The sequence below is a fragment of the Pygocentrus nattereri genome, chromosome 16, assembly GCF_015220715.1.
Source record: "Pygocentrus nattereri isolate fPygNat1 chromosome 16, fPygNat1.pri, whole genome shotgun sequence".
Taxonomy (NCBI): domain Eukaryota; kingdom Metazoa; phylum Chordata; class Actinopteri; order Characiformes; family Serrasalmidae; genus Pygocentrus; species Pygocentrus nattereri.
Window position 1 is genome coordinate 3,392,187 of NC_051226.1, and position 26,717 is coordinate 3,418,903.

At 40.8% G+C, this 26,717-nt stretch overlaps 1 protein-coding gene across 1 annotated transcript; it reads left to right on the top strand.

Moving 5' to 3' along the window:
* Positions 1-1,342: 1,342 nt before the first annotated feature.
* On the top strand, positions 1,343-14,247 carry LOC108440626. The gene is made up of 5 exons (XM_017719580.2): positions 1,343-1,701; positions 5,888-5,958; positions 8,201-8,509; positions 11,874-11,975; positions 13,737-14,247. Exons 2-5 carry the CDS (start codon positions 5,910-5,912, stop codon positions 13,925-13,927), a joined length of 651 nt encoding a protein of 216 aa, XP_017575069.1. The 5' UTR covers positions 1,343-1,701; positions 5,888-5,909; the 3' UTR covers positions 13,928-14,247.
* Positions 14,248-26,717: the final 12,470 nt, after the last annotated feature.

The window sequence follows — 26,717 nt, forward strand, 5'->3', positions numbered from 1 at the left end:
TGTTAGCTTTCGTCTAGCCTGTTAGCTTTCCTCTAGCCTGTTAGCTTTCTTCTAGCCTGTTAGCTTTCCTCTAGCCTGTTAGCTTTCTTCTAGCCTGTTAGCTTTCTTCTAGCCTTTTAGCTTTCCTCTAGCCTGTTATCTTTTCTCTAGCCTGTTATCTTTTCTCTAGCCTGTTATCTTTTCTCTAGCCTGTTAGCTTTCTTCTAGCCTGTTAGCTTTCCTCTAGCCTGTTAGCTTTCTTCTAGCATGTTAGTTTTCTTCTAGCCTGTTAGTTTTCTTCTAGCCTGTTAGCTTTCTTCTAGCCCTTTAGCTTTCCTCTAGCCTGTTAGCTTTCTTCTAGCCTGTTAGCTTTCCTCTAGCCTGTTAGCTTTCCTCTAGCCTGTTAGCTTTCCTCTAGCCTGTTAGTAAGTGGTCAGCTCCTCGGTTTAAACAGAACCTGGTTCTTAGTTCATCAGTGCACACTGTGGTTCATGTAAGTCAATGACTGTCCATTTAGCCTTGTAGGGGCTTTCGGTGAAATGGAGCAGTGATACAGAGTTCAGTTGTTGTGAGGTGGTCAGGAAATGAAGTTATTCCCCCGTATTGCAGCGTCATTCATGATTAGTTCCATAATCGCAAAATATTCCATTGGCATTCTGTACAGGTTGGAGTCTGTATTCCTGACTTTATTCTATAAAAATGACACAAATATATAAAAATATAAAAATATCAAAGGTGTCTTTTTGCCAAACAAGACAACAACATTTCTCCATAACTCAGTGATTGTGGTGTAATCAGAGAGATTCAGAGGGTTTGGTGTGAAAGTCGACAGTGGTGGTGATGGGAACCAGGGGTCGCCATGACGACTACAGATATAGACACTTTATTTACCATCCAGAACCACCAGAGAACCTACACGGCCTCTGAGTTTTATATATGTTCATGATGGGAAAATGTTTTCTTTCAGGACTTTTTTGCTTCACAGTGCCTTCCAGCTCTTGTCCTTTCGGCTCTCACCACCAAAACTGCATTTGGCACACAGAGCCAAAAGGTTTGGGCACCCCATGCTTTACAGGAACCACTATTTGGCTCCCTACACTGTCAGAAACGCAGGTTCTGTGCAGGTACACTTTATTCATCAAGGTAGAGACAATAGAGATGTTCCCTCAAAGGTACACCAGTGGTTTTAAGGTCCATTTATACACCTTAAATTAGTTTCTCCAGTGGAAAAGTACATATTTGTACCTTTACATAATCTGATGTTTCCACTACAGCTTAGAAAATATCATTTCAGTGGATTTTGGTTCAGTTATGTTCCCTGAATAAAGGTGCTGAGATGTACCTTTGTAGGTACCATCCTAAAGACATTTCAGTACCTCCGTTCCTGAGGATGTAAAGAACCTATAATTCGATTTTTTAGATGTTTTGGAGAAGTTTGAGAAGTTTGAGTCTAAAAACCTTTTTAAAGTTGGAAGAAGCTCCACGTGGTGTAAAGGTTCTGTACCAGTTGAACGTCTTACCTCTGAGCCATGAAACCTTTAGAAGCCTTTTTAAAGGTTTCACTGACCAGAAGGGGAAACCACATCTCACAAGAGCGTCAGGAGGCTGAGTTCTCAGTTCAGGTACGCTTTTATCTGCTGTTAATTTAAGCAGTCTGAGCATCAGCAGCGCGCTGTTCAGCACTTTAACAGGGCTCAACCTGCAGAGAAGTCAGACACTGAGGTGAGTTCTCCTCCTTTATTCATTATTCCTCCTTTATTTTCTCCTCTGATCATCCATCTGCAGGACAAGCTCACACCCTCGCCAACACCATAAAACTATGCAGAAGGAGAAATGCTCCTAACTGTAGTGCACATTCATATATGAATAATATATTAATGAGATCTTCCTCGGTCATTTACACTGTTTCTGTCAGTCTGTTCATCCTGAAGAATTCCTCTATAGGATCCAGTTCCTCTGGTTCCAGCAGCTGTATGTTAAAACGTTGACTTCTCAAAATAGTTTTCAGATATTAAAACATTATTTTGAAAAATAAGTCATTATGTTGAGACACTAAGTCAATATTTTGAGAAAATAAGTCATTATATTGAAATACTAAATTATTATTGTAATGAAATGAGTCATTATGCTGAGACACTAAGTCAATATTTTGAGAAAATAAGTCATTATTTTAAGCTGATATTTTGAAAAAATGGCATTATGTTGAGATACTAAGTCAGCATTTTTATAAGCCCCTTGTATGTTGTTGTTGTTTTTTTGTTTTTTTTGTAAATTGCCGTTATTTTTAGTTTTTAGATTTTATTTTTTTTACAAAATTATATTGTGATATACAATATACAAAACAATAACAGGCCCACACATTTGTTGGACTTCACTGTTCACTTTCCTTCACTTCCACATATTCAGCTTCCTCACTTTCAGAACACATTTGATGTTTTCACCATTAATTACTCACTATTTCCTATAAAACTCTCCTCCTCTTTAACTCTGAGCTTCAGTAAAGCTCTCCGCCTCTTTAACTCTGAGCTTCAGTCAAACTCTCCTCCTCTTTAACTCTGAGCTTCAGGAAAACTCTCCTCCTCTTTAACTCTGAGCTTCAGGAAAACTCTCCTCCTCTTTAACTCTGAGCTTCAGGAAAACTCTCCTCCTCTTTAACTCTGAGCTTCAGGAAAACTCTCCTCCTCTTTAACTCTGAGCTTCAGGAAAACTCTCCTCCTCTTTAACTCTGAGCTTCAGGAAAACTCTCCTCCTCTTTAACTCTGAGCTTCAGGAAAACTCTCCTCCTCTTTAACTCTGAGCTTCAGGAAAACTCTCCGTCTCTTTAACTCTGAGCTTCAGTAAAACTCTCCGCCTCTTTAACTCTGAGCTTCAGGAAAACTCTCCTCCTCTTTAACTCTGAGCTTCAGGAAAACTCTCCTCCTCTTTAACTCTGAGCTTCAGGAAAACTCTCCTCCTCTTTAACTCTGAGCTTCAGGAAAACTCTCCTCCTCTTTAACTCTGAGCTTCAGGAAAACTCTCCTCCTCTTTAACTCTGAGCTTCAGTAAAACTCTCCTCCTCTTTAACTCTGAGCTTCAGGAAAACTCTCCTCCTCTTTAACTCTGAGCTTCAGGAAAACTCTCCTCCTCTTTAACTCTGAGCTTCAGGAAAACTCTCCTCCTCTTTAACTCTGAGCTTCAGTAAAACTCTCCTCCTCTTTAACTCTGAGCTTCAGTAAAACTCTCCGTCTCTTTAACTCTGAGCTTCAGTAAAACTCTCCGCCTCTTTAACTCTGAGCTTCAGTAAAACTCTCCTCCTCTTTAACTCTGAGCTTCAGTAAAACTCTCCTCCTCTTTAACTCTGAGCTTCAGTAAAACTCTCCGTCTCTTTAACTCTGAGCTTCAGTAAAACTCTCCTCCTCTAACTCTGAGCTTCAGTAAAACTCTCCGCCTCTTTAACTCTGAGCTTCAGTAAAACTCTCCGTCTCTTTAACTCTGAGCTTCAGTAAAACTCTCCGTCTCTTTAACTCTGAGCTTCAGTAAAACTCTCCGCCTCTTTAACTCTGAGCTTCAGTAAAACTCTCCGTCTCTTTAACTCTGAGCTTCAGTAAAACTCTCCTCCTCTAACTCTGAGCTTCAGTAAAACTCTCCGCCTCTTTAACTCTGAGCTTCAGTAAAACTCTCCGTCTCTTTAACTCTGAGCTTCAGTAAAACTCTCCGCCTCTTTAACTCTGAGCTTCAGTAAAACTCTCCTCCTCTTTAACTCTGAGCTTCAGTAAAACTCTCCTCCTCTTTAACTCTGAGCTTCAGTAAAACTCTCCGCCTCTTTAACTCTGAGCTTCAGTAAAACTCTCCTCCTCTTTAACTCTGAGCTTCAGTAAAACTCTCCTCCTCTTTAACTCTGAGCTTCAGTAAAACTCTCCGCCTCTTTAACTCTGAGCTTCAGTAAAACTCTCCTCCTCTTTAACTCTGAGCTTCAGTAAAACTCTCCGCCTCTTTAACTCTGAGCTTCAGTAAAACTCTCCGTCTCTTTAACTCTGAGCTTCAGTAAAACTCTCCGCCTCTTTAACTCTGAGCTTCAGTAAAACTCTCCTCCTCTTTAACTCTGAGCTTCAGTAAAACTCTCCTCCTCTTTAACTCTGAGCTTCAGTAAAACTCTCCTCCTCTTTAACTCTGAGCTTCAGTAAAACTCTCCTCCTCTTTAACTCTGAGCTTCAGTAAAACTCTCCGCCTCTTTAACTCTGAGCTTCAGTCAAACTCTCCTCCTCTTTAACTCTGAGCTTCAGTCAAACTCTCCTCCTCTTTAACTCTGAGCTTCAGTAAAACTCTCCTCCTCTTTAACTCTGAGCTTCAGTAAAACTCTCCTCCTCTTTAACTCTGAGCTTCAGTAAAACTCTCCGTCTCTTTAACTCTGAGCTTCAGTAAAACTCTCCGCCTCTTTAACTCTGAGCTTCAGTAAAAGTCTCCTCCTCTTTAACTCTGAGCTTCAGTAAAAGTCTCCTCCTCTTTAACTCTGAGCTTCAGTAAAACTCTCCGTCTCTTTAACTCTGAGCTTCAGTAAAACTCTCCTCCTCTTTAACTCTGAGCTTCAGTAAAACTCTCCTCCTCTTTAACTCTGAGCTTCAGTAAAACTCTCCTCCTCTTTAACTCTGAGCTTCAGTAAAACTCTCCTCCTCTTTAACTCTGAGCTTCAGTAAAACTCTCCTCCTCTTTAACTCTGAGCTTCAGTAAAACTCTCCTCCTCTTTAACTCTGAGCTTCAGTAAAACTCTCTGTCTCTTTAACTCTGAGCTTCAGTAAAACTCTCCTCCTCTTTAACTCTGAGCTTCAGTAAAACTCTCCGCCTCTTTAACTCTGAGCTTCTGTAAAACTCTCCTCCTCTTTAACTCTGAGCTTCAGTAAAACTCTCCTCCTCTTTAACTCTGAGCTTCAGTAAAACTCTCCGTCTCTTTAACTCTGAGCTTCAGTAAAACTCTCCGCCTCTTTAACTCTGAGCTTCAGTAAAACTCTCCTCCTCTTTAACTCTGAGCTTCAGTAAAACTCTCCTCCTCTTTAACTCTGAGCTTCAGTAAAACTCTCCGCCTCTTTAACTCTGAGCTTCAGTAAAACTCTCCTCCTCTTTAACTCTGAGCTTCAGTAAAACTCTCCGTCTCTTTAACTCTGAGCTTCAGTAAAACTCTCCGTCTCTTTAACTCTGAGCTTCAGTAAAACTCTCCTCCTCTTTAACTCTGAGCTTCAGTAAAACTCTCCTCCTCTTTAACTCTGAGCTTCAGTAAAACTCTCCTCCTCTTTAACTCTGAGCTTCAGTAAAACTCTCCTCCTCTTTAACTCTGAGCTTCAGTAAAACTCTCCGCCTCTTTAACTCTGAGCTTCAGTAAAACTCTCCTCCTCTAACTCTGAGCTTCAGTAAAACTCTCCTCCTCTTTAACTCTGAGCTTCCAAACCAAACCAAGACCAGCAAACACAAAGGCCAAGCACAGGGCTTAAATACACACCGGGAAGACAAGGGACAGGTGAAAACAATCAGGGGCGGAGACACAAAACAAGGGGCATGAATCAAAACAAATGCACATGGAAGACCAAAACAAAAAGCCACATGGAGTGGAAGGAGCCAGTCCTGAGATGTTGCCACATGTGGCTTTGAATTTATATGAGATTTCATACAGGAAGAAAGCCTCTACATTCAGGACTTCACTATATTATCAGGCGGTATTATCAGTGTGTGATTTGTGCTTTTTAACTTCATTACTATAAGATGATAATATTTTTAATACATTTTTTTTATATTTTTAATAAATTATAATAACCCTGTAAGAAAAACAAAGATGCTGTATTTGTATTTCAGGCCAGAGTCAGACTTATTAAATACACAATGACTAATTTTTCCTTTCTGTAATTATTTTGGAGGTAATTATCATTAAATGATTTGACAGGTTTGAATGGTCTGGGAGTAAAATGGTCATTCTGATGTTTCTGATGTTGCTGACCACAGTAACAGGGCAGGGTGAGTTATGTTCACCTCTCATACTCTTCATAAAGTAAATTCAGTAATTGAATCGTTCTGAAATTCTGCAGAATGTGTCTGTATTTTGGATGTTTAGTACATATAGCGTAGTCCAGTGGTCACTAATCTCCTCCTGGAGATCTACGGTCATGCAGCACGTGGTTTTAACCTGCGTCTAAACTGAAAAATCTGACAATCAGAGACTCTGAAGAGCCAGGTGTGTCAGCCTGCGCTTGGACCTGGACTCTTCAGGAGGATAGATCTGCAGGACCGGGTTGGTGACCGCTGGTACCCCTTTTTTGTTCCGAGTGTTATCCAGTCGTATGCAATCGTTTAGGCACTCTATGTTCATGTGTCGTTACTTTCGTATGTGTGAGTAAGTTAACACACTTCTGCACATTTGAATGCACAGCTACTGTTTATTTACTGACTGGGGGGGAAAACAAAACCAAAACTCTTTGAAAAAAGAAAGCTTTTTTTGCTAAGATGCCATATTTACGTGTGTTCTCTGTAGATGTGTTAACTTACCATGACCTAAAAAACCAAACATAAACGTGTCAGTTTGACCCGGGGTGCCCAAACTATTGCATGCAACTGTATGTGGAACCACAAGCACCCAAAGAAACTTTTGAATGCGTAACTAGTTCTTTGCATGGTTAACGATAGGAACCCTGTTTAATTAAAGTGGTTTGTTTTTTTTGCTGGTTCTATGACATTGAAAACGGTTCCAGTATTGTTAAAATCCCTGCACAGCTGTTTTTTTTTAATATCTGTAATAATAATAATTTCAACCATCAATTTTGCACATTTCAATCATCTTATCATTTTCCCCAAAAATCACATTAAAAAGGATACATTTATATTTTATTTTCTCTCTGCTGCTTTTTACCATTCTGCTGCATGGGTCTGGACCCCAGCAGATTGATTGACAGCCTCTGCATCAATGTAACTGCTACACCAGTTAAGGTGGAACGGGAAAATTCAAGCAAGAACCTGGTGATTTCACCCTCATATTAAAATGCAAAACCTTTGATTAGCTGGCTAACAGACAGAAATCTGACCCTGAACAGTACCACTGAGAAGCTGCTACAAGGCTGCGCTTTTCAGTGAAACGTTAATTATAGTATGTCATTTCCATTCTTGAAATATTTCATTACTGAAATAATGAGAATTATTCATATGCACTTTACACTGAGATTTCTAATATTCTATTCCTCACCGCTGCTGCTGTTAGGGCTCTTCTGGGCTTCAGTCCTAAATATTCAGATGCTCCAAACAGGCCGTCCAGCCTAGAATCACTGCTACAGTGAGCTTTTCTTACCCAGCGCCTCACGTTAAACACTACATTACATCACAGCAAACCAAGTACAAGAACACGACTTTTGGCATCGCTGGTTTAAACTCTGACACCTGAAGCCTGTAATGAGCTTATTGTGTTTTAGTGTTTCAGTAAATCCTTCAGTAAATTCTTCAACTTGAAGCCTCAGTCTGAACCCTGGAGGAGGCTTTAGTCCAGCACGCTCCACTTTACTGAGAGCGGACTAATACAGCTTATGAGCTCTTATAATATGTTATGAACAGTACTTATAATGCATCATGTTAACAATTCATACTGCATAATAAGCATGGTTATAACATGTAATGTGTTTTTATAAATATTTATAGCCATGTTTATGATGCCTTATGAACGCATAACATGTTATGAATGTGTTTATAAACGCTTACAAACATGACGTTCATAGAAAGTGTTACCGACTTCATTATCTTATTTGTGGGGATGTAAATGTTATGCTAAGAATAAGTTTCAGTGGTAATTACGTTCATAAATTCCCACAGCAGTGGTGTGTTTTTATGTCAGACTGTGGAATTTTTACCTATATAATGAACTTTTTCCATTCATTTTGATGTTATTCGTTGAAAGTTGTTGAACAGGCTGGCGCTCGAGTAGCATCATTAAACGGAAGAACTTGGATCGTGATTGTTATGGAAATGGTTAAATAATGATATGAGAATTAATTTCCTTCAGGTTGTGGATGATCACAGGTATAAAATAGTAGATGTGCTGTGGAAGAGTGGAACCTTAATATCAGTGATTCAGCGATGTTGAAGACCACTGCCCTCACACCTCTCCTGGACATATGGTGAACTTTATATGGACCAGGTTTTGTAAAGCTGGTGAATTTTTGCTCATGCTGTGCTTTTATTTGAGGAAGTGGTCAGTGTTTGTTGTGCTGTCCCACAGAACCGCTACCCCAACCCCACCTAGACATCCTCTGCCAGTCTTTCGGAGAACGGAGAGTCCGGTGCGCTCCTGCTGGACAGCAGTACACATGGACTCTAAACAGCACTGTGATAAACAGCACTGACGCCTATATGAGCGACCCAAGTGACGTGATCATTCTGAAGGGTCACATGACTGGAAACCTCACCTGTGTCATTTCCATGGGAAGTGGAGAGCAATTTACCACCGCCTGGCTTCCTGTCTGCGAACAAAGCGATTATTCAAAGCAAGTCTGCGACGACAGAGAAAAGAAACCCGATCAGCTCTGTGGTGAGACACGATTTCTTCGTTAATTCTCAACTACTGACCAGGTTTATTTGAAGGGAAACAAAGTCAAAAGCCATGCCCACTTTATCCTCCTGTTGTGATGTCAGCGCTCAAAGCTTTCAGGTGTTTAAACCACATTTGACCCAAAAGCATTTGAAAATGAGCTTTTAACATTAGTCTGGAAAAGAAAGCCATTATTTAGATAAACCAGCTGTTCATACCGAGGAAGATGAACATGAAGCTGAGTGCTGAAGGTGAATATATACAAACATGGATAATTCCACGCTAACTCACTTGAGACAGGGATGAAGGAAGGTCTGGAAATTTTAAACAGTATATATGTGATGCACACAGCAACGTCACAGAAAATCATCTGTGTTTTGTCATTTTAATTCATTGCATAATTCACATCACACAAAATGTGTCATAACATGCTTATAAAGGGATAAGCGGCAGGCTTGAATCATTTAGTTATCAGGCCCGGGACTGGGTTGATTCAAGATTCAAGACTTTTATTGTCGTATGCACAGCAGAAACAGACAATTGCATATGTAAGAATGAAATTCTTACCTTGCTGTTCCTCCATTCACCAAATATAATCTTAATATAATCTTAGGAAAAAAAAATAGATGTCACGATTGGCCCCTCCCAGTCTTCCATGTGCTTTTGTTTACTTGTACATGTGCTTTTTGTTTTGATTCTTCCCTGTCCTGCCCCCTTGTTTCCAGACCCTGCCCTGGATTGTTTTCACCCGTTATCCACCTGTCCCTCATTATCTCTGTTATATTTAAGCTCAGTGTTTGTCCTGGTTTTTTGCTGGTCTTTGTGGAGATAAGCCAGATTTATTTGGGCTAAATCCGTATTCGGGGCCAGAACAGTTCAGGTTCAAGGAGCCAACACGGAGAGATTGGGGCATGGACATACTAAACATAAAAACAGAACTACACATTAAACAATACCAAACACTTCAAACACTACCATACCAAACAAAGACAAGCAAGCAACTAGGGAAAACTCAGGGCTTCAAATACAACAGGCAAACAAGACACAGGTGGTAAACACAGGTGAAAACAATCAAGGGCAGGATCTGGAAACAAGGGGGCAGGACAGGGAAGAATCAAAACAAAAAGCACATGAAAGACTGGGAGGGGCCAAGCATGACTAGAGAAAATATAAGAAGAACACTAATATTAAAGTTACATGTTCATTGCATATATATATATATATATATATATATATATATATATATATTACTATATATATACACATACTACTAGTTAGTTTAAATGATCCTTTTACTGATTTTGTTTGTACTGCAAATCCATAAGCCGTGCCTTTACAACTTACTAAAGCATATGATGCATCATCATAGTTATCTATAGGATGTAGTCTCTGAACACCCGATGGCGAAAGTCATTCCTGTCATCCCACTCAAAGAGCTTCAAATGAGCCATATTTTGGTGCCATCTACTACTAGCCCCTACATACAAACTAGTTTGTGGTGCAAAACACTTACAAGTGTTACAACTAGCCTAGGCTCAGTGGTGGACAGTGACTGAGTAACGGAGTAACTGAGTAAATGTAATTATTTTCTGTACTTTAGTATTTTTGGTGTATCTGTACTGAAGTTTCTCCGCTCTGGGCGACTTTTTCCTTTCACTCCACTACATTTCAGAGTCTAATATCTGACTTTTTCCTCCTACATTTTGAGAAATCTGTCGTTCCTTTTGGTTTCTGTGTGTATAAAAACGTAACATGTCAAAACGAAAGAAGCGCAAAGCCAGAGCACCAATCAGGGCCCAGCGGTCACTTTGTTTAGAGCTGGTTTTGACCTGTTGGTCAGACCGACCCAGTGCAGCACGCGGTTCAACGTCAGCGCAGCAGCGTAAAACTTTGGGAGAGTCTGTTCAACATAAATGATGAACTAACCTAACTTTGTGTAAATAGAGCTCAATATAGAAATATGTCCACATATGCAGTCGAGACTGACGCGGCTTTTTTCTGAATTTCTACAAACACCATTTCATTTTATAGTAAATGAGTTTGGGCTGGTTTATGTTTATGAACAGACGCCTACAGATCAACATAGTAAAGGAGCTCATCTGTGATCCTGAGTTTAAAGCCAGTTTTTATTCAACTTAAACTTGGAACTAAGTTGTAAATAAATCTGAAACTGAAACTTTGCTTGTGTGTAAAAAGTGATTTCAGAGCCACTCGGTTCTCCCTGATGGAAACTGTTTACCTTCAGTGTTTTGTGCTTCTGATCATTTTAATAGACGTCAGCGTCACTAATTAATGACGTTCTATTAAAAGACTGGTTTACCAAGAGAGACGCTGGAGGACTTTCACCTGAAATGAGTTCATGAAGTCAGTCTGGTTATAAAAATGATAACAGGACATCAGAGCCAGAATTACTCTTTTAGTACTTTTACTTTATACTTAAGTACATTTGAAGGGAAATACTTTAGTACTATTACTCAAGTGGAGGTCTGAAGGGAGGAACTTCTACTTTTACTGGAGGAATATTTTACCTTGGGGGTCTCGACTTTAACTCAGGTACATGGTTCGTTACCTTCGTCCAACACTGGCTATGTTTGTACAACTGGTGCAACCAGCCACTGGGCTCTAATGTTTTGCCTATCTGGCTTTTTTAAATGGTCAGTAAACTAGCAGCGATGTTGTCACGACCGTACAACCATAATACTTTATTTTGCCTAGTCTGGGGCTTGTGGCAAACAAAACTGAAATCAGGTTATACATGAAAATTCTCTTCAGCCTGTTTATGCAAGCATGGTTCTAGAAACAAGCCTCTTCAATTCAACTGAAGACTGAAGGAAAGTTTTCATTGAAATGTGTCCTCTATTTAAAAACAGCATTTAAACAGTGTTGAACTGCATTAGCCAATAAATATAGAGATTAGAATCCTATATTATAAATGTGAAAATGTAAGCTGTGTGTGTATGGAATCCAGTTTAATGCATGGTATCTTTCTCTGTTAAAGTTGAGAGTGATGAGTTTATTCTTAGTGCTGTGTTCATCACAGTGATCCTGCAGACTGGTGCAGCTGGATTTTTAAAATTTTACATATTTTAAGATTATTCAGACTAGAAACAGGAGTGAGAAAGGCCAAAAAGTGCTTTTCCTATTCTTTTTCATGTTCTTAGAGCTTGAAAGTGAGCCTGTTAACCAGATATTTACTTAAGTCTCTCACAGTTTTATCATATTACACTTTTTAAGCAGAAAGTCCCAGTTTATTATACGTTATTATACTTCTTTTGTTTCTTTTGGGTTAATATATTTTTTATTTAAACCATTCAGTTTTCAATGAATTCGAAGTTGTAAATTAATCTTGAATTTCTTCTTGCAGTGAATTCCAGAATTGTCCTGCTAGGGTGTGGAACTCTGGCTGTGTTAGTGACCCTCATTTTAGCGCTCTGCTGTCTCAGGATCGCATTGGACACCAAATTAAGTGAGTCTATTTTAATTTTAGTAAACAGGGCTCACTTGATTTGTGAGTTGCGTGCTGGAGGTTAGGGAACTGGCCTTGTGACCGGAAGGTCATCGCTTCAAATCTCCAGAGCTGACAGTCCATGACTCAGGTGTCCTTGAGCAAGACACATAACCCCCAACTGCTCCCCGGGCGCCGTGGATAGGGCTGCCCACCGCTCCAGGCAAGTGTGCTCACTGCCCCCTAGTGTGTGTGTGCTCACTAGTGTGTGTGTGGTGTTTCACTTCACAGTTGGGTTAAATGCAGAGGTGGAATTTCCCCGTTGTGGGACTAAAAAGGGTCACTTAATGTTTGCTGACTGAAGTTGGCCTCTTTAGTTTTAGAGGCTAATGTAGCTAAGAAGTAATGGAAGCTTTTACCCCACCAATTTCCGCCATGTCTAAGTCACCACACACTCACCTCAAACCATGTTAATGAGGTTTGCTGCCTATTTAGCAGCTTCCTATTCAAATTTTCCGTTCCACCTTAACTAATGCAAGTTATTTTGATACCCAAGACTTTAGCTCTGTGGGTCAAAGCGTGTGTTGTTCAGTATCTGAGTTGTTTATGTGGTTTCTGACACTGTCATCTATAAACATGACTACAAAGGAAAGGTAAGTGGGTACAGCTGCGCTTTCACTTCACAGCAGTCTTCAAATATGCAGTCTTGTTATGACGTGGCCTCATGTTTGAGTATTTATAAAAGAAAATGAACATGATGAGCCCAGATATCAGTCAATGTAACAAGTCACGTTATCCTTATTGGTAATTAGGTGATTATCTTTATTGTTTCTTTTACTTTGACATCAGCGCCTTCACATTTTTTTTATTGAGAGCAGTGAAGGCGCTTCATTTGAGGCTTTTACCGTATATAGACCAATCACAGTTGAGCAATGTTTACAAAATGAGATCATAAAGAGAGTCAATGTTTGGCAGTATATTGTTTGGCAAGACCCATATTTTAACATAAGATTCCTACATTCCTTTTATAAATGAAGTATCTGAAGTAACTGGTGTTGTATGATGTGTGTGGTGTGATTAATCGAAGTTTGTGGGCAGATGTTTGGTGGAATAACTAATACATTTAAATTTAAATTATATATAAATAATAATAAACTTTATTGTTAGTTGCTCAGATGGGAACTCAGGTTCAGATGCATCACATTAGGCCCCCTCCTACTTGCCCTGTAGAGGGACTTTAAGATATGAGTTGATTGAATAAAATATGAAGTAACTGTAAAGCTTGAAAGAATTGAATTCAGAACCATCTGCCTACTGTGTTTTGCACACTGTGGAATTAGGCCTCTGCATTTAACCCATCCGTGCAGTGAAACACTAGGGGGCAGTGAGCACACTTGCCCGGAGCGATGGGCAGCCCTATCCACAGCACCCGGGGAGCAATTGGGGGTTAGGTGTCTTGCTCAAGGACACCTCAGTCATGGACTGTCAGCTGAGGGGATCGAACCGGCGGGCCAGTTCCCTGACCTCCAGCCCACACTGTTGTTGTGTGTATCATTAAAGTGTAAATACGCAGTTGTTAGAGACATTTAATATAAGTTGGGACCTCAGTATTACATATAAAAACTCATTGGTGGGACTTCAGTTAGTAAATAAATTGGATTTGATGCTTTTCCCTTATCTTAGTATCTGTGCAGCATCTGCAGTGCTGGGTCAAACTGTTAAGACAACAGACCAGTTCAGCTGTAATCCCCATTTCTGTTTATTTTCCATTCCTGTTTCTAGAGTCTTTACCTGAAGATCAGCCCATCTACACTGAAATTGACTTTGAAACTCAAGAAGAGAATAAAGCAAGGAGTGGAATTCAGGACATGGCGGTGATGTATGCAAAGGTCAGAAAGGGTTCCAATGACCGGCAGCCTGAAGGACAAAGAGACACCAGCAACCTGGACTTCTGCATGTATGGCCACGATTAGACACCGAAACCGACATGCACAGAAAATAACCAGGGCAGCAGATCTGAAAGCCTTCAACGCAGAGCTGAGACAGATATTTACAGGCGGTTAAAGTTTCTTTTAGCTATCTCTGTCTGAAAATGCCTGTGCTGATGTTAGAGACTCACACTGCAGGCTTCTCGTTCAGCTTTTAATCTGAACCCTTTTACAGCAATATTCTTTCAGCTTAAACATATATTAAAGTGTTATGAAGCTTTTTAAAGATCTGCACATGGAGGAAGACCAAACTATGTAAAGGCTTTATAAAACATTGCTGGTGCTGCATCGATGCTAATAAAAAAAAAATCACAAATTTGAGTGCAACTTATTATTTAGTAATGACTGTAAACTAATAAATGCAATTTTAGAGTGATTAAGATTTTTTTTTAGATTTTTAAATGCAGGATTATATGCAGTTTTGTAAAATTTCTAAATTGAGACAAAATTTTGGGTAAAGAGTTTTTTTCACAGAGCAAATCTAAAAAGTATTCAAATTTCCGACCAACCGAAATCGCCACTTTTCAGTGTTAATGTTGTGCTTTAAGGCTATAGTTGAGACTGAATGTGGTTCAGGTCTATTCAGAGAGGGACGTCTGTAGAAGGGTCTGGCTGCAGACATGCACCGCCAGCCTGTTGATCACAGCAGTGCACCTTCTGCCACGACAATGTTTTGGTTGGTTTTATGATGAAAACTGCGAAACGTGCACTGAATGTATACTAACGTTGCTGCACTGATAATGTAATTAAATATGGAAACATTCAAAATAAAACCGCAACAATACGACATGAATGTTGGGTTTATTTGCAAAAAAAAAGACAATAACAGGCTACTGCTGGAACTCATGAAATCTATGGTGAAGACCATTAGAACCGTGATGTTGTTGCTTCCTAATGCGAGTTGAAAGACCATTAGAGACCATTAAAGACAAGTGTGTGAAATCAGTCCCAAAACACCTGGTGAAATGATCTGAATCCTTTACACTGTGATATCAGCCCACCAGCACTACACAGAACACCACCAGCGACTAGTGGAACCCACCAGGAACCAACAGACACTTTTAATAGATTTGATGTATTTTAATAGACTTTTTCCAACAGGGAGGTGCATTAAATGTAAACTCTGGCCAAAAAATGGATTTAGTGATGAAATGTTAAAGTGCCATTCGGCTGCTTCTGCCATTGTGGCAGAGTGCAAGTGCATGTGACTTCACTGGGGCTGAGAGTGCATGTCGGGCTGAGAGTGCATGTCAGGCTGAGAGTCTGCAGCCAGCAAACTTCGTAACAGTGCAGGAGAGCGCACTGTAATTTTACAGCACTGCTGCCATCATCAGGTGAAAGGAAGAACGACAGCATATTGGTTGTTGGCCACTTATGATGCACTGTAAAACAGAAGCCACGGGCCAATTAAAATGTGTTTGCAGGCCGTGTTTGGCCCTGGGGCAGGACTTCGAACACCTCTGGGCTACAGACTCTGTAGTTGGCTATTTTAGCGATTGGATTAGAAATGAAAGTTGTATTGTGTTACCTGCTCATAAACACTACAACCAGCATGAGAAACTTTACATTTTACATACGCTCTGATCCAGAGCAACTTACAGTTTGATCATTTTACACAGGTAGGTGAAGTTAGGAGTCTTGCCCAAGGACTCTTATTGGTTTAGTGTAGGGTGTTTGCCCAGGTGGGGATTGAACCCCAGTCTACAGCATAGAAGGCAGAGGTGTTACCCACTACACTAACCAACCACTTTTGGTAGGAAAAGTTCACTGTTATCCAGCACATTGATGACCTAGCATCACACAGCTAACATGACTAAGAGATCAGCAGGTAGATTGGGCTGTATTTTGTCTCATTAACTGGATGAGTTTCTCAGTAACCACAGGACAGAGATGCAAAACAGACAAGCAGAAAGAGAGAGGAAAATGGAAAGTCAGTTTGAAACTATTAATCTATTAGGATAGGTCTGAACATGTATTTCTTATTTTATTTGCATTTTTAGCCAATTTTCCTCCCAATTTAGTCATTTACAATTCCACCTGCTGGTTTGGACTCCCCTAATCACACGATACTACCAACGCTAAGAGAGTGAAGGCAGCACAGGCTTCCTCCGAGACCTGTGAAAGCAGCCACTGCTTCTTTTTGATCTGCCGCTCACGCAATGTCAGACATGCTGGGAGGAAAGCGCCAACCACCAGATCTGTTATGTCAGCTAACAGATGCCTGTGCTGACTAGTAACGCATTGAGTGACGGGGGGAGAAGGGGGGCCATCCTGCCCACCCAATTGTGCTCTCTTGGAATCCCGGCTACGGACGACTGCAGCATTACCAGGAATCAAACTCACGATCTCCTGATGATGACAGGGCCAACACTTAGATGGTTGCACCACTCAGGAGTCCTGAACATGTATTTTTACCTGAAAATAAAAACATAAATGGTTCAATGATTCATTAAATAAACTTGGAGGTAATTCAGTGCATGGAACACTAACAGCAGTTTCTGGAAAGTCATGGATGGGTAAAAAGAGCAATAAAGTGATAAAATATATAAAAAGAAGTCACTGGAGAAACTTAGGATTTGTCTAAAACTCATATTTGGCAGTTATCTTATACACTTAGATGTAGGCCTATATGTGGGTTTATTCATTGTAATGTGAGCCACATTCCTGCAAAATAGACCTCATGAAAATGTTTGATCCTAGTCATGGCCCTGTGAAGTGGATCACTTTAAGGTGAGCAAAAGTATAGATCTTAAAGTAAATTAAAGTAAATGATGCAAAAATGTTTGGCTGCATATCCTTTGCTTGCAATAAATGCATCTAGCTTCTGACCCACTGACGTCCCCAAATGATTGCATTCTTTCGTGATTTTTCAAGGCATTGAAAACGTCCATACCCAATGTTGCTGTAGACCTCTGAGTACATTTTGCTGTAACAGTCAGTGAGTTGCATACATCAATAAAGCCCATTCCAGAAGCATTCATGCAAGCCCAAGCCATGACACTACCTCCACCATGCTTTACTGATGAGCTTGTATGTTTTGGATCATGAGCAGATCCTGTTTTTCTTCAGACTCTGGTCTTCCCATCAATTTGGTAGATGATAACCCTTTCCATGGCCAGGCCTGCTGGTAGGCTGAAAGTTTTATTATATATTTCTATAACCAAGCAACAGCTCAGCCAGTTTGCACTGAAGTCCCTGTAGTTACTGAATAAGAAGCCTTTGTATGCGATTTTATGGGGTTGTGGTCTTATCAGTTCATATAACTCTTTTCCAGAACTTTTGGTGCTCCTCTTTGTATTCTTTGCTAATTCCAATCTGGCCTTCTGAGTCTCACTGCTGATAAGTGGTTTGCATTGGCCTGTATACTTCTGGTTCCGAAGTCTTCTTCAAACAGTGGATTGGCATACCTTCACACCTGCCCTAAGGAGGTTGTTGACGATGTCACTGATTGATGTTTTTAGGGTTTTTTTCACAGCTCTCACAATTTTTCCTTGGCCAACTTTTTCGCTGATGGACAGCTCCCTGGTCTTCATGTTCTTTTTATCTTTTTTGACAACAAATGGAGTCTTCTCAGGCAAAACACAGGGCTCAAACCAAGAGTAAACATTCAGAGCTAGTAACTGTTTAAATAATCAATCTAACAAGGCACATCTGGGCAACAAGAAATATGAAATATGGGTGGGTTCAAACAAAAAGGTGCCATGTTCCAAGTTAACCTATCTAGATGTAAATATCAGGAAATAAAAGCCGAAGTCTGATCTATCACCTCATATTCATCACGATGTAAAAGTGAGATGTCTTCAGGACATACTGAAAATAAGCAAATTACTTTTGGAGGAGATTGTATGTAAAGCCAAAAGGCTGGTAAAGTTGTGTAATGCTAACAAAACACCTGGTGGTTGATTGGCAACAGGCCAGTCACATGACTGGGTTTAAAAAAGCAACCCAGAGAGGTGGAGTGTTTTAGAAGTAAAGAAGGGGAGGGGTTCACCACTCTGTGACAGACTGCACCATCAAATAGTGCAACAATTCAAGAAAAACGTTTTTCAAATGTCAAATAGCAACAAACATTTGGCTTTTCATCATTTACAGTACATAATATCATCAAAAGACTCATAGAATCTGGAGAAATCTCTATACGCAAAGGGACAAGGCTGAAAACCAGTACTGATTGGCCGTGATCTTTGGGCCCTCAGGCAGCGCTGCATTAAAAACAGACATGATTCTGTAGTGGAAATCACTGCTTGGGCTCAGAAACAATTCTGAAAACCACTGTCTGTGAACACAGTTCATCACTGCATCCACAAATGCTGTTAAACTCTAAAACACAAAGAAGAACCCAAATATAAACAGATAATAATCCAGAAACGCTGCCACCTTCTCTGGGCCTGAGCTCATTTAAAATGCACTGAGGGAAAGTAGAAAAATGTCCTGTGGTCAACATTTAAAAATGTTTTTTTTTAAATCATGGACAACCTGTCCTCTGGGCTAAAGACCACTCAGCCTATTTCAGCAAAACCACATTCTGCATGATTACAACAGCATTGCTCCATATTAAAAGAGTCCAGGTGCTAAACTGACCTTCAGTCCAGTTCTACCTGGGGTTGTACTCTGGAGGCCGACTTTAACTGATTAAAGGAGACAAATAGGCTAATGTTCGATTTTAGTCCTGTACAGAATTCAGTTTGTTTTCCAACTGTGTGGGTGCTGGAGCCTATCCCAGCAGTCATTGGGCAGAAGGCAGGATACACCCTGGACAGGTCACCAGTACATCAGGGCAGACAGACAGACGCTCACACCTAGGGGCAATGTAGCATGTCCAAATGGCCTGACTGCATTGGACTGTGGGAGGAAACCAGAGAATCCAGAGGAACCCCACACAGACACGGGGAGAACATGCAGACTCCACACAGAGAGGACCCCGGTCAGGGAATCGAACCCAGGCCCTCCTCGCTGTGAGGTGACAGCGCCACCCACCACACCACCGTGTTTTTCACATTTAAATATTCCATTAACCTCAACCCTAAGTGTTGAATAAATTACCATAAGCAGGTCAGAGAACTTTAGGAAAATAGATCAACTTACAAATGTTTAGGCGCTGCTCTTAATGGATGGTTCCTTAAAGAACTGTTTTTGTGTATAGTAGTGTAATATTTAGTATAAAGAACCCTAACATTTTGAAGAACCTCCACATCCTGCAAAAGTTCTATATCATTAAAAGCTTTTTTTATTATTATTAATTGAAGCCAAGAACTTTGGAGGATGTTTAAGTGTGTACTGCTGCACTCCTGGATCTTCTGTTTATTCTCTATGTAGTGTATTTATTCTTCATTAACATTTTTGAGTTATATCATCACAGCGATCAGTGTGTTGAGAAACCCAGCAGATTTGGAGTCCCCCATGTAATTCATTCTGAGAATTATCAAAACTGAGGCAGAGGCCACTTCCTGTGTGGCTGCAGATAAAAAAAAATTAATAGCCATCATGGAGCGTGTGTGGTTAGTGCTTCATGAATCGATGTATATGCAGAAAAATGAACATAAACAAAACCTTCACAGCGCATCTGAAACTTGGAAACAGTGAGATGTTCAGAGGCAAGGATTAAAAAGCTATTTACATCTTTTACAGCTATTTACACAACACTGCTTGGAAAATGATGAAGATGGATATGTAGGTGACGCTTTATTTGAAGGCTGCCTCTATAAGGAATATATCCATCCATCCATCCATCCATTTTCTAAGCCGCTTCTCCATCAGGGTCGCTGGAGCCTATCCCAACAGTCTTCGGGCGGAAGGCAGGATACACCCTGGACAGGTCGCCAGTCCATCGCAGGGCAGACAGACAGACAGTCATTCACACCCAGGGATAATTTAGCATGTCCAATTGGCCTGGCTGCATGTCTTTGGACTGTGGGAGGAAACCCACGCAGACACAGGGAGAACATGCAAACTCCACACAGAGAGGACCCCGGTCGCCCGGCCGGGGAATTGAACCCAGGTCCTCCTCGCTGGGAGGCGACAGTGCTACCCACCACGCCACCATGCCGCCCTAAGGAATATATAACATGTGTTAACATTAAATAGTATAAAAAAAGTATATATAGCTAATTATATTAAATATATATATGTGAGCAAGACACCTCACCCCCAGCTGCTCTCTGGGCACCATGGATAGGGCTGCCCACCACTCCAGGCAAGTGTGTGTGTGTGGTTTCACTGCTCGGTTGGGTTAAATGCAGAGGTCTAATTCCACACTGTGCGAACACAGTTGGTTGTATTTAACCCCAAGTTGCAATCACACTTACAAAGCATGATCTTATGTTTACTTATACTGCAGTACATGAACAGGCCTGATCAGGCTTTCTGACTATGATCTGTAATTCTATTAGTGCTATTGTGCTGCAGTAGAACCAATATAAACATATTCTGCTAGTAAAGACCAGCCACCTCATTGTTTCTACTATCACATCTCCACTTAGTTTCACTCTGTAGTTCTACAGTTACAGACTGTAGTCCATCTGTTTCTCTGATACTCTGTTACCCTGTTCTTCAGTGGTCAGGACCCCCATGGACCCTCACAGAGCAGGTACTGTTTGGGTGGTGGGTCATTCTCAGCACTGCAGTAACACTGACGTGGTGGTGGTGTGTTAGTGTGTGATGCGCTGGTCTGGGTGGATCAGACACAGCAGTGCTGCTGGAGTTTTTAAACACCTCCATGTCACTTTTGGACTGAGAATAGTCCACCAACCAAAAATATCCAGCCAGTGTCCTGTGGGCAGCATCCTGTTTTCAGATTAGATAGATAGATAGATAGATAGATAGATAGATAGATAGATAGATAGATAGATAGATAGATAGATAGATAGATAGATAGATAGATAGATAGATAGATAGATAGATAGATAGATACTTTATTGATCCCGAAGGAAATTTAGGAATTTTTAGATTAATACTCCACTGGGTGCTGATCAGTAGTGTGGTTGTTTATTGTCCACTGGGTGGGATCACTGTTGGTTCAGCTGGTTGCTGAGACGCGCTTTCCTGATTGAAAAGGCTGTTTGAGCTCCACTAAAGGTTTAAGTGTTTTGAGATGTTTTTAGACATGTCGGTTTTCACTAACTGTGACGTTCTACAGAGCCTGTCTCAGAGCTCAGGGTTTGGCAATCCTGTCTTGAAGGAATAAACATCAGTGTAACCTGCAGCGTGGAGAGTGGAGATGATGTCCAGTTCCTGTGGACGTTCAATGGAAACAATCAGAGCATTAAATCACCACCAGAATCAGAAGAACTCAGTGTTTACATTGAGTTTGAGGGTGACATTCCTGAAGAGGTCATCTGTGAGGCGCCTAATGCTGTAAGCAAGATAAGGGCTAAAGCTCCAGCATGTCGAGGTAACTGTTCCTTTAATAAGCCATCACTCATGTTTTGGCTATAAGCGGTGTAATGAGGCATTTGATGACCTAAGACTAGTTTACTTATTATAATTAGAAGTAGTCATAGAATTGGTAGAAAAGTCTTATTTATTTTATTTTGGCAATTTAGTTTAAATATAAGGCAAACTGTCTGCATAGGAAATGTTATAATGCAGTTCTAAACCCAACCTTCCTCAAAGCAGTAGCCTCTAATTAATTGGCTACTTAAATCTGCCTTATTCTGCAAGAAGTGCAGAGAGTTAATCACACTGCACAGCTCTTTAATTTGGTTTATTATACATCAGTGTGCAACATACACACTGGGTTTGAGAGGTCCAATGTCGGCTGGCTACTCCAGCATTGCCTGGCTCTTAGCAGCACTAATGCTACACTATACTGGCAAAAGTATCCAGTCACCCATCCAAATCACTGAATTCAGGTGTTCCAGTCACTTCCATGGCCACAGGTGTATAAAGCCGAGCCCCTAGGCCTGCAGACTGCTTCTACAGACATTAGTGAAAGAATGGGTCGCTCTCAGGAGCTCAGAGAATTCCAGCGTGGTACCGTGATCGGACGCCACCTGGGCAGCAAGTCCAGTCGTGAAATTTCCTCACTACTAAATATTCCACAGTCAACGGTCAGTGGGATTATAACAAAGTCTGTTTATGAGTGTGGATGAAGCATGCATGTTTCAGTGGGTGTTGGTGTTGATTGGTTTGTGGGTGTGTGTGTGTGTGTGTGTGTGTATGTGTGTGTGTGTGTGTGTGTGCGCGTGCTAGTGGGTGTTAGTGTTGATTGGTTTGTGGGTGTGTGTGTGTGTGAGAGACTGTATCAGTGTGTTTCAGTGGGTGTTGGTGTTGATTGGTTTGTGGGTGTGTGTGTGTGTGAGAGACTGTATCAGTGTGTTTCAGTGGGTGTTGATTGTTTTTGTGTGTGTGTGTGTGTGTGTGTGTGTGTGTATGTGTGTGTGTGTGTGTGTGTGCGTGCTAGTGGGTGTTAGTGTTGATTGGTTTGTGGGTGGGTGTGTGTGTGAGAGACTGTATCAGTGTGTTTCAGTGGGTTTTGGTGTTGATTGGTTTGTGGGTGTGTGTGTGTGAGAGACTGTATCAGTGTGTTTCAGTGGGTGTTGATTGTTTGTGTGTGTGTGTGTGTGTGTGTGTGTGTGTAAGACTGTGTAGGAGTGTGTTCTAGTGGGTGTCTGTGTTTTTGATGCTCTTTGTTCTGGTTGCCTTGCTCTCTGGTTTTGACCTTTGTCCACTCTGACTTTGTCCATTGTTTTAGCCTTGAACTTTCAACTAAAGCCCAACTGATTTTTACTTTTATCTGCCAGTGTCTATTTTGACATCACAACAAATTTCAGGTCTCAATTAATCTTGAATTTCCTTTTGTAGTGAATTACAGAGTTCTCCTCCTGGCCTTTGGAGCACTGATCGTGTTAGTGACCCCCACTGCAGCACTGTGCTATCTCCAGATCATGAGATCCCAATCCCCTGGTCAGACCACAGTTTGTCTGTTAGCTTTAAAAGCAACAGTATGGAGAGGAGTGTTATTTGGTTTCACCACAGTGCTACAGTAGGAGCTAGAGTGAGATTATTCCGTTTAAAAACTAAAGTGCTCTTTAGTTTTCAGGGCTTTTTCCTGCTTGTTGGCAAATACAGCAGAAAGCCAGATGGGTGATAGGAAGTGTGTGGCGGGCAGGAAGATTCCAAATGGTTATATGATGCATTTGTGTAATGCATGCTGGGTAATGCAGTGAGAACACAAATGAAGGAGAGCATGAAAAATGTATGAAGTTGAGAAGTAGTTTAATCTGATGAGGTTGAGTGTACAATGGACTGTAATACTACAAAACCCTTAAAACTCCAGGCTTATTACATACTAATTTGCTTATATATAATGCTTATTATACTATATCACTGCTGTCGGAACAAAACCTCATATCTATATTTTTGTTGTTTTCCAGTTTTTGACGGATTTTAAAATGCCTGCTGCCTTTTATATTATGTAGGGTTAGTAAATTTCATGATGAATAGACAAAAAACAGTGGCCTAAAATTACTTGGAAAAATTCTGGTTCCATTGACTTACATTAAAAGTTAAGCATGTTTTTTTCCTGCACCTGTAAAGTTACCATTTTGGAGATACGAGGTTTTGTTCTAACAGTAGTGATATGCTTATTATCCAGTAACTACAGGGGCTTCAGTGCAAATTGACAGAGTAATTCTTAGGATATAGAATTTATTAGTTTTAGACTGGATTTAGGCTGGACTCACACTCTTCTAGACATGACTGGGAAAGGAATTGATGTTTTTCAGAGCACTGCTATAAAGGAAGTAGTTGTTTGTGTAAGTATTTAAAATTGTAACTGTGCATAAATAAACAACTGCTAAATAAGATTTTGTGAAGTGGGGGAATAAGAACGCAAACCATGTACCTGAGTTGAAGTCGAGACCCCCAAGGTAAAATATCACTCCAGTAAAAGTAGAAGTTCCTCCCTTTAGACCTCCACTTGAGTAAAAGTACTAAAGTATTTACCTTCAAATGTACTTAAGTATAAAGTAAAAGTACTAAAAGAGTAATTCTGGCTCTGATGTCCTGTTATCATTTTTATAACCAGACTGGCTTCATGAACTCATTTCAGGTGAAAGTCCTCCAGCGTCTCTCTTGGTAAACCAGTCTTGTAATAGAGCGTCATTAATTAGTGACGCTGACGTCTATTAAAATGATCAGAAGCACAAAACACTGAAGGTAAACAGTTTCCATCAGGGAGAACCGAGTGGCTCTGAAATCACTTTTTACACACAAGCAAAGTTTCAGTTTCAGATTTATTTACAACTTAGTTCCAAGTTTAAGTTGAATAAAAACTGGCTTTAAACTCAGGATCACAGATGAGCTCCTTTACTATGTTGATCTGTAGGCGTCTGTTCATAAACATAAACCAGCCCAAACTCATTTACTATAAAATGAAACGGTGTTTGTAGAAATTCAGAAAAAAGCCGCGTCAGTCTCGACTGCATATGTGGACATATTTCTATATTGAGCTCTATTTACACAAAGTTAGGTTAGTTCATCATTTATGTTGAGGTGAGAGTGACCTGTGTAGTCACGGAGGGGAATGAGCTGGCATGAACCTGATATTTTGATTGTAAGGCAGTTTTTTAATTCCAGGCTGGTGACAAACCAAGACTTATTATTCAGTAACTACAGGGACTTCAATACAAACTGGCTGAGCTATTCTTTGGTTATAGAGATGTTTATTATAACCGCCGGCGGATTCTGACCATTTAAGCTGTTAACCGTAATTTCAAACAATATCCTTAATGCTTTTGTACTAAACTGCTAAACAGTTATCTTAGCATCTACAGAGACTTCACACAGACTAGTTCAGCTATATTATTATTACTGTATTTTCCGGATTATACGTCGCTCCGGAGTATAAGTCGCACCAGCCAAAAAAATGCACAGTAAAGAAAAAAAAACATATATACGTCGCACCGGAGTATAAGTCGCATTTTGGGGGGGGGGTTTAATAAAATCCAAGTTAACGTAACATGAACAGTTATTCAGATAACAATGACAAACTATAACAAAGAACATGCTAACAAGTTTATCAAACCATTTTTATCAAAGTTTATATCACTCCAAATCATCAAATCCATTGAACTCTTCATCCTCAGTGTCACTTATGAACAACTCCGCTAACTCTGGAGGTGGACGAAGCGCCGCTTCCTCTTCTTCGTCGCTTTTGTCAGACTCGTCGTCAGTTACATTTGCAATTATTCCAGCCTTTCTGAATCCCAGCAGGATGCTTTCGGTTTTCACGGAAGCCCATGCTTTGCTGATCCATTCAATGACTTCCGAGAACGTAGCGTGGCGCATTCTCCCGGTTGCCGTGAAGCTGTGCTCTCCATCCAGCATCCACTGCTCCCACAGGTGACGCAATATTGCCTTAAAGCTGCGGTTCACAGAGATGTCAAGTGGCTGGAGTATTTTAGTTAAGCCTCCAGGGATGATGGCAGGTATGGTGTTGAAAACTTTTAATTTATTTTTGAACTGTGGCGTGATGTGCGCTCGCATGCTGTCCATCACAAGCAGGGCTTTGCGTGTTCTAAAGAAGCCATCCGGACGCTTAGTGTAGCACTTCGTAAGCCATACGTTCATCATTTCTTGATCCATCCACCCTTTCTCATTCACGGCGACGGCAACATTTTTGGCATGGTTTTTCGTTTGAAAATGACCATTGGTGGCAGTTTTGATCCACAACATGCCAGCACCACTGTGAAGTGTGATTTCTCATTACCAGTTGTTACTATACTCACACTCTTTAGCCCTTTCTCCGCGACACTTCGGCCCATGGGAATGTCAAATGTGAGGGGGACCTCATCCATGTTAATAATATGATCCGGTGTCACGTTGTGCCCAGTTACATGCTTTTCAACAAACTCACGGAAACTGTCGACCTTGGCTTGGAAGTCTGCTGGCAGTTTTTGGGACATTGTTGTCCTTGGTCTGATAGAGAGGCGGTTGCGTTGCATGAAGCGATAACACCAAGAAGGTCCTCCCGCAAAGTAATTTATATTCATTTCCTTGGCAACTACCTGGGCGTGGAGACGCAACTGCACTGTTGACAAGCCTCTCCCGGCTGCACGTTGTTCAAGTACCCATGTGCGAACTCGTTCCTCTAGCTGTGGCCACCTAGCTTTTAGCCCACGATTAGCTTTTTTAGTTTTCTTCATTGCAGTAAGACTAACCTCCGCTTTTCGCCAGTCCCTTACAAGTTTCTCGGTCACTCCGAACTTTCTTTCTGCTGCTCGATTACCGTTTTCGGCTGCATATTTCACTACTTGCAGCTTGTAATCTGCAGAATATGATTTTCTTTTTGATGGCATTTTTTCAGCCCTTATCAGTTGTCTTTATAAGTTACCGTTAATGTTGAAATTTTAAATTTTCAGTGGTACAGAAGTAGCAGGTACACAAGCCTAGACCGCCCTCTTGCGGTTTTCAGTGTGAAAATAATGAACATGTGAAATTACCATGGCCGTTTCTCAATATGCGTACCGTATTTTCCGGACTATAAGTCGCTCCGGAGTATAAGTCGCACCCCTGGCCAAACTATGAAAAAAAGTGCGACTTATAATCCGGAAAATACGGTAAGTGACCCTTATTAGTCCCACAACAAGGAAATTTCACCTCCACATTTAACCCATCCGTGCAGTGAAACACCACAAACACACACTAGGGGGCAGTGAGCACACTTTCCCGGAGCGGTGGGCAATCCTATCCGCAGCACCCGGGGAGCAGTCGGGGGTTAGGTGTCTTGCTCAAGGACACCTCAGTCATGTACTGTCGGTACTCTGGGGATCAA

Bases quoted from the DNA above. Each gene is read 5' to 3' on its own strand.
- LOC108440626 (XM_017719580.2), top strand. From the start codon at position 5,910: ATGGTCATTCTGATGTTTCTGATGTTGCTGACCACAGTAACAGGGCAG. The intron at 5,959-8,200 runs GTGAGTTATGTT...GCTGTCCCACAG, and splicing joins GACCACAGTAACAGGGCAGG to AACCGCTACCCCAACCCCAC. The intron at 11,976-13,736 runs GTGAGTCTATTT...TCCTGTTTCTAG, and splicing joins CGCATTGGACACCAAATTAA to AGTCTTTACCTGAAGATCAG.